Source organism: Mandrillus leucophaeus, unplaced genomic scaffold (assembly GCF_000951045.1).
Source record: "Mandrillus leucophaeus isolate KB7577 unplaced genomic scaffold, Mleu.le_1.0 Scaffold522, whole genome shotgun sequence".
Taxonomy (NCBI): Eukaryota; Metazoa; Chordata; class Mammalia; order Primates; family Cercopithecidae; genus Mandrillus; species Mandrillus leucophaeus.
This window is the reverse complement of record NW_012105609.1, coordinates 45303-58198: the sequence shown is the minus strand read 5'-3', so window position 1 is coordinate 58198 and position 12896 is coordinate 45303. Positions and strand designations below refer to the sequence as shown.

The 12896-nt window shown below is 40.4% G+C and overlaps 1 protein-coding gene across 1 annotated transcript in view; it reads right to left on the bottom strand.

Annotated features, from left to right (window-relative positions):
* Nucleotides 1-12840, bottom strand: part of CBFB (core-binding factor, beta subunit) — a 94267-nt gene extending 81427 nt beyond the window's left edge. Inside the window, exons 1-2 of the mRNA XM_011996740.1 lie at nucleotides 12769-12840; nucleotides 5791-5907 (exon numbers count right to left, since the gene is read on the bottom strand). Of these exons, the coding sequence (XP_011852130.1) occupies nucleotides 5791-5907; nucleotides 12769-12840 (189 nt within the window). The remainder of the gene's footprint in view (nucleotides 1-5790; nucleotides 5908-12768) is intronic.
* Between the last annotated feature and the right edge of the window lie 56 nt (nucleotides 12841-12896).

Below are 12896 nucleotides of genomic sequence, written 5' to 3'. Positions count from 1 at the left end.
TGCAGTGTCCCACGCCTGTAATCCCAGTACTTTGGGAAGCCAAGGTGGAAGGATTGCTTAAGACCAAGAGTTAGAGGCCAGCCTGAGCATAATTATTTTCTCTACAAAAAAATTTAAAAATCAGCCAGATGTGGTGGCAAATACCTGTCGTCCTAGTGAGTCAAGAGACTGAGGCAGAAAAAATAATGAAACACTTAGAAACAAATGTTTTTTTAAAAAGCCTGTAATCCCAGCACTTTGGGAGGCCAAGGCAGGAGGATCACTTGAGGCCAGGAGTTCAAGACCAACCTAGGCAATATAACAGAACGCCATCTCCACAAAAAATACAAAAATAACTTCAGGCATGGTGGTGATGAGGTTACAGGTGAGATGCTGTGGTCCCAGCTACTCGGGAGGCTGAGGTGGGAGGATCACCTGAGCCTGGGAGGTTGAGGCTGCAGTGAGCCATGATGGCACCACTGTACTCCAGCCTGGCAAGAGAATGAGACCTTGTTTTGTGGGGGATAAAAAAAAGGCAGGAGGATCTCTTGAGCCTCTTGAGTCTAGGAGTTTGAGGTTTGAGGTTACAGTGAGCTATGATCGCACCACTGCACTCCAGCCTGGGTGACAGAGCGAGACCCTCTCTCTCTTAAAAAAAAAAAAAAAAAAAAAGCAAAGAAACAAGCTGCAATAACAAGCTCCCACAACAAGCTCACATGCCCTAAATCGACCTAACCTGCTGCTCAAAATTGTTCCAGCCAGTTTTCCCAGCCCGCATGACAGTAAACCCATATTCCCAGTTTCTCTAGCCAAAAAGTGGGTGTCATTCTTTTTTTTTTTTTTTTTGAGATGGAGTTTCACTCTTGTTGCCCAGGCTGGAGTGCAGCAGCACGATCTCAGCTCACTGCAACCTCCCCCTCCCAGGTTCAAGCAATTCTCCTGCCTCAGCCTAAGTTAGAGTCATTCTTAATTCTTCTCTTTCTCACATGCCATATCCAATCCATAAGCAAATCCTGTTGTCTCTATCTCAAAATACATCCAGGATATGACCATTTCTCACTACCTCTACTGCTACCACCCTAGTCTCTCACCAAGATTACTGCAATAGCCTGCTTCACTTTTGCCCTCTATAATCTATTATTAACCTAGCAGCTAGCATTAGTCTGTCAAAACCTAACGTAGATCATATCATTCATCTACTCAAAAGCCAGCAGCAGGAGCATGCCTTTACTCTCAGCTACTTCGGAAGCAGACCAAGAGGATAACTTGAGTCCAGGAGTTTAAGTCACCCTGGGCAACATACCAAGACCCTGTACCTAAAAAATAAGCAAACTAAACACTCAAAACTATTCCCCATCTCACTCAGAATAAAAATCCCATGTGGTTATAATGGCCTACCATGGTCACATGAACTGGCTCATTATTATTTCTGATTTCATCTACTACAACTTCTTTCACAGTCTACTCTAGCCACAATGGCCTGCTTGCTGTTGATCCAACACAGGGTGCCACTCTGGGGCCCTTTATAATGGCTGTTTCCTCTGTTTGGAACATCTCTGCCCCACCCCCAACTCCTGCACGGCTCACCATTCCCTAACCTCCTTTGTGTCTTGGTTCGGGTATGATCTTCCTTACCCAGACCACCCAATTTAAAACTGCAAACGTTCCTGCTCATTGATCACCCTTATCCTATAATACTTTTCCTTTTTCCCAAAGCTATTGTCACTTTGTAAGCTATTACATAACTTATTATGTATATTGTCCATTAAGGATCTCTGCTTTGTTCACTGATGTATCTCAAATACCTAGGACAATGCTCAGTACACATAACAGGTGTTCAACAAAGACCTTCTGAATGAATAAATTTTTGGATAACTGTGACGGGTACAGTAGTGGTTAAAGACTTTACATACACTATTTCAGTTACTCTCAACAGCAACCCTGAGAAGTATCCATTAATCTCATTTTACAACTGAGGATTATAATAATTAAACATGCCCAAAGTTACATCATAGTAAATGCAGAAGCCAGAACTTAACTCAATTTTGCCTAATTCTAAAGCCTTAACAACTATAGTTCCTCAAAGCTGCATATGAACGGGACAAGAACTAAGCTGCTTCAGGAGGTAACTCAGTTGAAAGAATATGAAAGAACACACTGATATGGAATCCAACATAAGGAACAGAGGCAAATAATTAACATTTGGAGAAGTTCCTTCAATTTTCTTTGCTTCCAGTCCTAGTCCTGTGGGGACAGAAACAAAACCTAATGGTTATAAGAAACAGACCATAAAAAGAGAAAAGAAATTCGAGACCCCACAGTTTGAGCTCCATGGATGAGAAAACACAGGGCAATGCCTTTTCTCCAAATTCACTGGAGAACTTTATTACAGTGGCATGGAACAGTGCAGCAGGAGTTTTTGCCTTAAAATGCTTTTTTTTCTAGAAAAAAAGTACAGAAGTAGTACAGATGTTGGCAAAATTTTATTTGAGAAATACATGATCTATGCATAACATTTACAGATTTACATCTGAGGGAAAGATACTGATTTCTACCAGTGTCATCATTTATGGAATACAGCCACACTCAATTGTTTACATATCGTCTAGGGCCCTTTCACACCACAACAGCAGAATTAAGTAGTTACAGAGATGAGTAGTTGTGACAGAGACTGAAAGCCTGCAAAACTGAAAACATTCACATTTGTCACTTCACAGAAAAAAAAACTTCTAAAACCAGAATTTAAAAAATGTACATTTCCTAATAGCTTGCATCAGTTCTACCATTCTTCCTAATAGAATTAAAAACATATCTTTTTAATACACTCATGCATTGCTTTAACAACGTTTCAGCCTACAATGGATCATATATATGACAGTAGTCCTGTAAGATTATAATGAATCTGAAAAATTCCTATTGCCTAGTGACATCATAGCTATTTTAACATTGTAGTGCAATTGCTTAATTTTTATAAGCAATTTAGTGTGTCCTAAGCATACTGTGTTTATAAAATCTACAGAACCACATTCATTCACCACTTACTCAAGTGACTGACCCAGAGCAACTTCCAGTCCTGCAAGCTCCATTCAAAGCCATTTTTTTAATATTGTATTTTTACCATGTCTTTTCTATGTTTAGATACATGAAGATACACAAATACTTACCATTGTGTTACAGTTGACTACAGTATTCAGTACAGTAACATGCTGTACAGTATAGGTTTGTAGCCTAGGAGCAACAGACTATACCATATAGCCTAAGCGTGTAGCAGGCTATACCACCTAGGTCTAAGTACGCTCTATATATACACAATGATAAAAATCACCTAGCAACACATTTCCCAGAACATATCCCTGCCATTAAGCGACACATGACTGTACTAGAACAAACCATCTCACATTTTTGTTATTTTTGGTCATATAATTAAAAACATCTCAATGGCTTAAGTCCAAGGATAATATGGTCTTCACACTAGTCAAGCAGTATCATTAAATTAATTCAAGCAAACTTAACTTCTAGTAGCGTTAACAACCCATTTATTAGTTATTAAATACTGGAAGACCTCAGTAACACTGAGATGACGCTCTTGAAGCATTAAAATAGTTTTGGGCTAAAGCTGACAAAAAAAAAATTTGTTTTTTTGTTTTATGTCTTTAGTATCTGAGCTACCACATTAAACAAACTTTAAAGTATTCAAACAAGAAAAAATAATAATTTCAATGGTCACACACACACGCATCAGAAGGACCAAAAAAACAACAATCCTACAAGGACTTCTCAAATTCTTCCTTATATACTGTGTAAGAATTACCAAATAGTAAAATCTGGAACATTCACTTTTAGTTTTCCAAGCCAACAAACTAATACACAGGAAAGCAAACTGCTTGCTTATTACTCGTTTTTTAAAATCTTATAATCTATTTTCCCTTTTCCAATTCAAGGATTGTTTTGTCATGCACAAAAGAGCAAATCTAATTCCATAAAATTGGAGAAAACAAAAAATTCTTAATTTTATATATACATATATACACATATATACACACTATACACATATACATATACACATACACGTATATATATGTATATATGTATATACACACACAAGATTAAAAATCTTTTTCCTAATACAAAATCCTTTTAATTTTCTCAAAGGAATAGTTAGACATTTCTCACGTTACATAAATGTGGCAGGTTATGCCATTCATGATGACACTGAGAAAACTAACTTAATACGCTGATAAAAACAGGTACAAAAACACACTGCGAAACAAACCCAGAAAAAATAATGAGTATAAAACTGGATCCAAAAGGGTGTTTTGAGTATAAAACTAGATTTAAAAGAGTGTTTCTTCTTTAAAAATTTTACTTCAAGAAGTCAACTCCTTGACTTCTCAATCAAGGATCAACCAATCCAAGATGCTATTCATTAAAATTTCACCAGGCCGGGTGCAGTGGCTCACTCCTGTAATCCCAGCATTTTGGGAGGCAGAGGCGGGCGGATCACATGGTCAGGAGTTCAATACCAGCCTGACCAATATGGTGAAACCCCGTCTCTACTAAAAATACAAAAAATGGCCGGGCGCGGTGGCTCAAGCCTGTAATCCCAGCACTTTGGGAGGCCGAGACGGGCGGATCATGAGGTCAGGAGATCGAGACCATCCTGGCAAACATGGTGAAACCCCGTCTCTACTAAAAAAAAATACAAAAAAAAAACTAGCCGGGCGAGGTGGCGGGCGCCTGTAGTCCCAGCTACTCGGGAGGCTGAGGCAGGAGAATGGCGGAAACCCGGGAGGCGGAGCTTGCAGTGAGCTGAGATCCGGCCACTGCACTCCAGCCTGGGCAACAGAGCGAGACTCCATCTCAAAAAAAAAAAAAAAAAATCACCCAAATCAAAATCATAATCCGTTTAACGTAGACTTGAAATAAGGCTCTCAGCTTAAACATTTTACCTATATTTTTGTATCTTTAATCTAAACTTCTAACATCAAAACTGTAAGACATGTTCCCAGAAACTTTTTCTCAAAACAAAAAATACATATTTCTGAGTTAAAATTTTCAGTTTTTTCTCAAATGTAAATTTGCTCTCTTAATGGAATTAAAAAGTTACCTATGAGATATTTCTAAATACTATTAATTTTTAAACCTAGAGAGCTTTTTTTTCCATTCACCTCTTAATTTTATTTTTATAGCACTATACTTACATATATTTTTGTAAACAAAATACATATTGTCAAACTTTTAAAGTAATTGTTCTGTTACTTTCCTTAAGGGTTAGAATGTTCTATGACAAATATCACGTACATGAAATTAGGAATGGAGTGATATAAAAGTTTACCAGTGGTTTTAAAAAATTATATTGACCAGGCACAGTGGCTCACGCCTGTAATCCCAACACTTTGGGAGGCAGAGGAGGGCACATGATGGGGTCAGGAGTTCGAGACCAGCCTGGCCAACATGGTGAAACCCCACCTCTACTAAAAATACAAAAATTAGCCAGGTATGGTGGTGGGTGCCTGTAATCCCAGCTACTCAGGAGGCTGAGGCACGAGAATCGCTTGAAACTGCAAGGCGGAGGTTGCAATGAACAAAGATCACGCCATTGCACTCCAGCCCAGGCAACAAGAGCTCAACACCGTCAAAAAAAAAAAAAAAAAAAAAAATTTATATTACATCCTTGTAACATGGAATGAAAGCAAATCTGAGCATATGCTGATGTAATCAGATCTGTGATCTTTATTAAAATGTAAATTACCAAATAATCTCTAACAAAACAACTCACAGTATTTTAAATTGCAAAGAAACGTTTCCTACCTTGCCTGCTTCTCTTTCTAAGTCGACATACTCTCGGCTAGGTGTTTGTCGCTGTTCTCCCTGCCAGCTGGCCGGAAAAAACTGGAGAGACAGATTGGTTCCTGTGGCCACAAAAGCCTTTTAGAAAAATCAATACAAACAGGATCAGGAGCAGGACATTACATAAATTATGCAGGCAGTCATTTATTTTTACATCAGTTTATGTCTTAAGTCAGGCAGCACAGAGAATACTTAAAAGTAAAAAAACATGCACTCATCATTTTTCTTAAGTATTGAGTTACAAACATCTGATTCCATTTTGAGGACATTTGCCATTGGCTGCTTAATATAAAATCAGACATGGAATCAATACTTTCTTTCAGGTCATTTTTTGCTGACGTTAGGATCTCACACTGCTTATGTCTAACCAGAAGCCACCATCCATCCTTGCATTTAAAAACTTCTATTTTTAAATGTACACTGAAAATCTAAAGGTTTTGAATTTTAAAGAACACCTCAATTTAAAGTTGTATAAATGAGACACTTTAATTTTCCTTGATTTCCCTTGCTGAAAGAAACACTGCATGGCAGGCAGTACATAAAAAATGCACTTGGAATTTCTGTCTCTCCTCTGATAAACCATACATTAGCATGCGATGTCACAGTACTCTCTAAAACCCTAGATGATTTTTAAAAATATGTCTTTTCTAATATTTGACTTTAGGAGACCTTGATCCGACTACAACGGAGAGAAAAGTATTCATCTAATATTTATAAAAGATTTGGATGTTAGAGCTCAACAGATGGAACGATCTAAAACCATTTCAATAAAGTGTCATTTTATGTAGCCCTTGAGCAAGTTACCTCTATATTTCCCTCATGCAAAAAACAAAGACATTACCCCTTTCCCAAAGGAAATTAAGAAAAAAAGAAGTAAAAGCATTTTTGAAAAAATACATTTTTCATCATCTAAATGTAAACTCTTCTTTGCTGAAACCAGAAACAGTTTTTTGTGGCCGGGCGCGGTGGCTCACGCCTGTAATCCCAGGACTTTGGGAGGCTGAGACAGGCGGATCACAAGGTCAGGAGATTGAGACCATCCTGGCTAATAAAGTGAAACCCCCTCTCTACTAAAAATACAAAAAATTAGCCAGGCGTGGTGGTGGGCGCCTGCAGTCCCAGCTACTTGGGAGGCTGAAGCAGAAGAATGACGTGAACCCGGGAGGCGGAGCTTGTAGTGAGCCAAGATCGCACCACTGCACTACAGCCTGGGTGACAGAGCAAGACTCCGTCTCAAAAAAAAGTTTTTTGTTTGGTTTATTCTACTAATTAAGTTCAGAAGCATTATTTGTTTCCATGCATACAGTCTTCATCTCAAATTAAGAGGTTCACATTTGGGGCAATTTGTTTAAAGCCAACAACCAATTTGGCTATCCAATAGTTCCCCGATGGTTAACAGCTTAGATTCTTTAGAGGTAAAAATTATCCTTCCTATTTCTATTACTGGCACTGTCAGTACACTTGTCAACCTAAATGCTAAATCTCTAAACCTCTTTGATGGCATTTCTCTAATCAACTGGGGTACCATTTTCATGTGGTAAATGTTTTATATGCATAGAAACTGAATTAACATCAATATTACAACATCATTTTTAAAAATCTTTCAGGCCAAGAATGGTGGTTCACGCTTGTAATCCCAGCACGTTGGGAGGTGAGACGGGTGGACCACCTGAAGTCAGGAGTACAAGACCAGCCTGGCCAACATGGTGAAACCCTGTCTCTACTAAAAATACAAAAAATTAGCTGGACGTGGTGGCAGACACCTGTAATCCCAGCAACTTGGGAGGCTGAGGCAGGAGAATCACTTGAACCCAGGAGGCAGAGGTTGCATGCAGTGAGCTGAGATTGCACCACTGTGGTCCAGCCTGGACAACCAGGTGAGACTCCATTTCAAAAACAAGAAAAAACAAAAAACAAAAAAAACTTCCCATGCACTATGAGCATAAGTCTTAGAACCCCCCAACACTAGTTCAAACAAAAAAGGAGTTTCTGGGAGGGAAACTGCCCAGGCTGTATGACCTGAAGCATACCTCAGTTTCCTCACAAATTAATTATTTGTAAAGTGCTTAAAACATTATACCAAGTAAATGTTACGAAAGTGTTTGCTGAATGATATGAGAAATAACTTTAAGTTCAACAAGAAAGCCAACTTTTTCAGCTTCAGATAATGAAATTCTCAGAGCAGAGTGGTGGCAGAAAAGAGACTCAGCACATGAATGAATGCCCTGTGTCAAAATCCCTGTGGTGTGCTTCTTCAGTAGCAAATCCTTCCACCTCCAGTGTACCCCAAATCAGCTCTGTGCCAAGACACTCTGCAGATCGTATTACCTCATCTCCTGTCTTGATGCCAACCTCAGAAGAGATTTCCTGCTTCATCACTATATGTCCATTATCTCATAAAGATCGCTCTCTGAGACAGAAGTGGTAAACACAGATCATTCTAGAAAAGCATTTTCCAAACTTATCTGACCATAGAACTCTTTTAATGAGATACCTACATATACGTAAGAGTTGGAAAAAGTCTGTTCCAAAATATTAATATGGTGTCAACATTGTCATAGGAAAATAAAGAAAAAAAGAAACAAAACATTAAAACGCTACACTGGTATGACGCCTATATTTAAGATTTCCAGGTTGTCTTATGTTTTATAGGTTTCACAAATTATAAAATAGCACACCTTGAGACAATCCAACATACTTTTTACCATTCATTCTTCAGAATTAGAAATATGTATTAGTTTTTACTCTTCTCACCATAGAGTAACCATACTTCTCATAAATATTTTTTCTTTAATTGATTATTAGTGTTGAAGACATCTCCAACACTCTTACTACATAATTGGTAAGCATAGGCCAGGTACGGTGGCTCAAGCCTGTAATCCCAGCACTTTGGGAAGCCAAGGCAGGCAGATCACAAGATCAGAAGCTCGACACCAGTCTGGCCAACATAGTGAAACCCCATCTCTACTAAAAATACAAAAAATTAGCTGGGTGTGGTGGTGTGCGCCTGTAATTCCAGCTACTTGTGAGGCTGAGGCAGGAGAATCGTGAGAACCCAGGAGGCGGAGGTTGCAGTGAGCCAAGATCTTGCCATTGCACTGCAGCCTAGCCGACAGTATGAGACTCCGTCTCAAAAAAAAAAACAAAAAACAAAAACCGTGAAACCCTGTCTCTACTAAAAATACAAAAACAAAATTAGCCAGGCGCGGTGGCAGGCGCCTGTAGTCCCAGCTACTCAGGAGGCTGAGGCCGGAGAATGATGTGAACCCAGGAGGCGGAGCTTGCAGTGAGCTGAGATAGGGCCACTGCACTCCAGCCTGGGCAACAGAACGAGACTCCAACTCAAAAAAAAAAAAATTCGTAAGAATAAATCAAGGCTGGGTGCAGTGGCTCACGGAAGCAGGCAGATCACTTGAGGCCAGGAGTTGGAGACCAGCCTGGCCAACACAGTGAAACCCATCTCTACTAAAAATACAAAAATCAGACAGGCATGATGGCAGGCACCTATAATCCCAGCTAGTCGGGAGGCGGAAGCAGGAGGCGGAGGTTGCAGCGAACGGAAATGGCACCACTGCACTCCAGCCTGGGTGACAGAGTGAAATCCAGTCTCAAAAAAAGAATAAATCAGATTCTACCACAGATTCTTCTACTGGTGTTCACTTTTATTTAATGCTGATTAGGTTTTACAGTTAAAAACTCAATTGGCATAAAATAAGCGGGCTGATTTTTATAGTTAGAGAGAGATGATCAACACATCCTTAAATTATTTCACATCTAAATGCAAAATGAGGCTGGGAGTGGTGGCTCACGCCTGTAATCCCAGCACTTTGGGAGGCCGAGGTGGGTGGATCACCCGAGGTCAGGAGTTCGAGACCAGCCTGGCAAACATGGTGAAACTCCATCTCTACTAAAAATACAATTAATTAGCCAGGTGTGGTGGTGTATGCCTGTAATCCCAGCTACTCAGGAGGCTGGGTCAAGAGAATCACTTGAACCTGGGGGACGGAGGTTGCAGTAAGCCAAGATCGTGCCACTGCACTCCAACCTAGGCAAAAGCAGAATGAATTCTTCATTTACCTCACTGATACGTTAAGGAGACATTCAAAATAAGAAGAGGACGACTGGGGCAGGAGAAAGGTTGGGAATAGTTTTGAGAACTGTGGATATTCTTGCCATTTATGGCTGCTGTCAAAACAGGCAAAATAATGCCTTTTTCCATAGCCAAATAGAAAGAAACCATGGCCTGTTCATAAGTAATAAGATAAATTTCAGGCATTAAATTAAGTAGCCTCTAAATTCAAATAATCAAGTACCTATGGTATTGTGCAAAATACCTGTATCCAGAGGGGTTTATACAGAATTAATGAGGTCTCCACCCTCTAGGAGCTAAGGATCCTGTAATTAAATGTGGGTTAACACTAAATTAAAGGAGGGAAACTAGAAAGAGAAAAAACTAGGAAATGTGAAATTCCTCTCCAAATACCAATAGTTACATTACTTAACAAAATAAGACCTGTGTCGTCTTAAGTGCAAACCTCACACAGCATTCAATCTACCTTCTTTAACCTTTAATACTTTTCAGAAATTTAAAACTTATAAAATGTGTCGGATCAGACATTTGTTTTATTTTTGGAGACAGGGTCTCACTCTGTCACCTAGGCTGGAGTGCAGTGGTGCGATTATGGCTCACTGCAGCCTCGATCTCCCAAGCTCAGGTGAGGATCAGATATTTGGAAGCAGGAAAAGTCTAGAATGTCTAATTCATCCTGGAAAGAAATTTAAGACAAACACTAACCACCTATAACACTACTATAATATTACGGCATTTCAGATATCCCATGGGTTGAATTCATAATTCCATTCAGCAAAGTCTGAAATGACAGAAAACACCCTACTAGCTATGATTCACCATTCCAAAAAAATTCAGCCTTCAAAAATAGTGATAATAATATAATACATGGGGCGGCGTATGGTGACACCGAGCCTGGTAGTCCCAGCTATTGGGAGGCTGAGACAAGAGGATCGCTTGAGCCCAGAAGTTTGAGGCTGTAGTGCCTTATGATTATGTCTGAGAACAGCCACTGCACCCCAGCCTAGGCCACACAGCAAGACCTCTCTCTTAAAAAAACAAAACAAAACAAGGCCGGGCGCGGTGGCTCACACTTGTAATCCCAGCACTTTGGAAGGCCGAAGTGGGAGGATCATTTAAGGTCAGGAGTTCAAAACCAGCCTGGCCAACATGGTGAAACCCTGTCTCTACTAAAAATACAAAAAAATTAGCTGGCCGTGGTGGTGTGTGCCCTCTAATCCCAGCTACTCAGGAGGTTGAGGCAGGAGAATCGCGTGAACCTGGGAGGCAAAGGTTGTAGCTAGCCAAGACTACATCATGCTGCTGCACTCCTGCCTGGGTAATAGAGCGGGACTCCATCTCAAAACAAACAAAAAAGCAAACATTGACAGTACAAATACTTTGTATCTTATCTTTTATACTTGCATCCTTTACCTCCAGGAAATTCTATCCTCAAGTGTACCACCTTCCTTTTGCAAAAGGTAACCCAGGCAAAGGATGACACGATCATCGCACCAGCTAATGAATTATTTTCTTATACCACTCAGTGACAAAATCTAAAAGCATGTCTTACGCACTTCAATCATATAAATAATACAATTACTCAAGAAACTTGCAAGTGGGCTAAAAGCTTGAGACTGTCTTTCATAACATGCACTAATGACCAAATATTCAGGAGCTCCTATAAACTTAACCAGTATCTTCTCACTATTACAATTCTAAAAAGCCTTCACTTAAAATATCAAGATATTCTTTAAAATTAAATTTGAGTTCAGTGATGAAAAGGAAGAGTTTTATGGCATATGAATTATATCTGAATAAAAATAAACTGGTTTTATAAAGGGGGTGGGAGGAGTAAATTTCCAATATGTCTTCCTACTATTAACCCAAATTCAAATCGCATCTAACTTCAAGCCTCTGACAATGCAATAGGTCCAAGTCACCCAGCAGATAGTAACAGCATTCCATTAGACAGCGCTTTAACTTTTTAAAAAATAATCAGGCCGGACGCAGTGGCTCACGCCTGTAATCCTAACACTCTAGAAGGTCGAGGAGGGCGGATCACTTGAGGTCAGGAGGCCAGCTTGGCCAACAAGGTGAAACCCCGTCTCTACTGAAAATACAAAAATTAGCCGGGCGTGGTGGCAGGCACCTGTAATCCTAGCTACTCAGGAGGCTGAGGCATGAAAATCGCTTGAACCCAGGAGGCGGAGGTTGCAGTGAGTGGAGATTGAGCCACTGTACTCCAGTCTGGGCAACAGAGCAAGACTCTACCTCAAAAAAATAATAATCAACCTCTTTTCTCGGTTTCTTCCTACCATTCTCTCCTCATCAGCACCTCCAACAAGGCAAACCAAAAGGAGATGAGAGGAACTAGGACCCTTGAATTTTTTTCTTCAACCCAAGATCTGGTGAAGACACACCAAATCTGCCTCCTAAAACGAGGACCTCGAGATCAACCGTGAGTTTCGCCCATTTGTGCATTTTAGGTACGGCAGCCCTACTCGAGACATGGGGATAATGGTTTATTTCTGACTCTCCTGAAGCTTAACATTCTAAAAAAATGACACTTTTAAGGCCTTTTCCCCCCGTTTCCTCTCTATTAGGACAATAAATAACTGGAGAAAAGATTTATTCTCGGCGATCTAGGAGTGAGACCGCTTGACAGAGAATCACCGAGAGCTCACCTTTTAAGAAACAAACTATCGCCGACCTTGAATGAAGCTCCGGTTGTTTTTCCGAATGGGGGTTTGCTTGCTTGCTACAAATACCCTGAACCCTTCTCCTTGGTGTAGCCGCCTAAACAATGCCCTTCACTTGTTTAGTCTGGCTCGGGTTCGAGCCCCATTCGCGGTGCTCCATTGGCCGACACGCGCCACCGCGGCGGGCCCTAGGGAAAGCGTCTCCTCGCGAGCACCGGCCCGCGGCGTCTGGTTTCGCATTTTGAAACCCGAGTAGGAAGTGAGACGGCGCCCGCTCAGTTCCGGGAGCCGCGGCA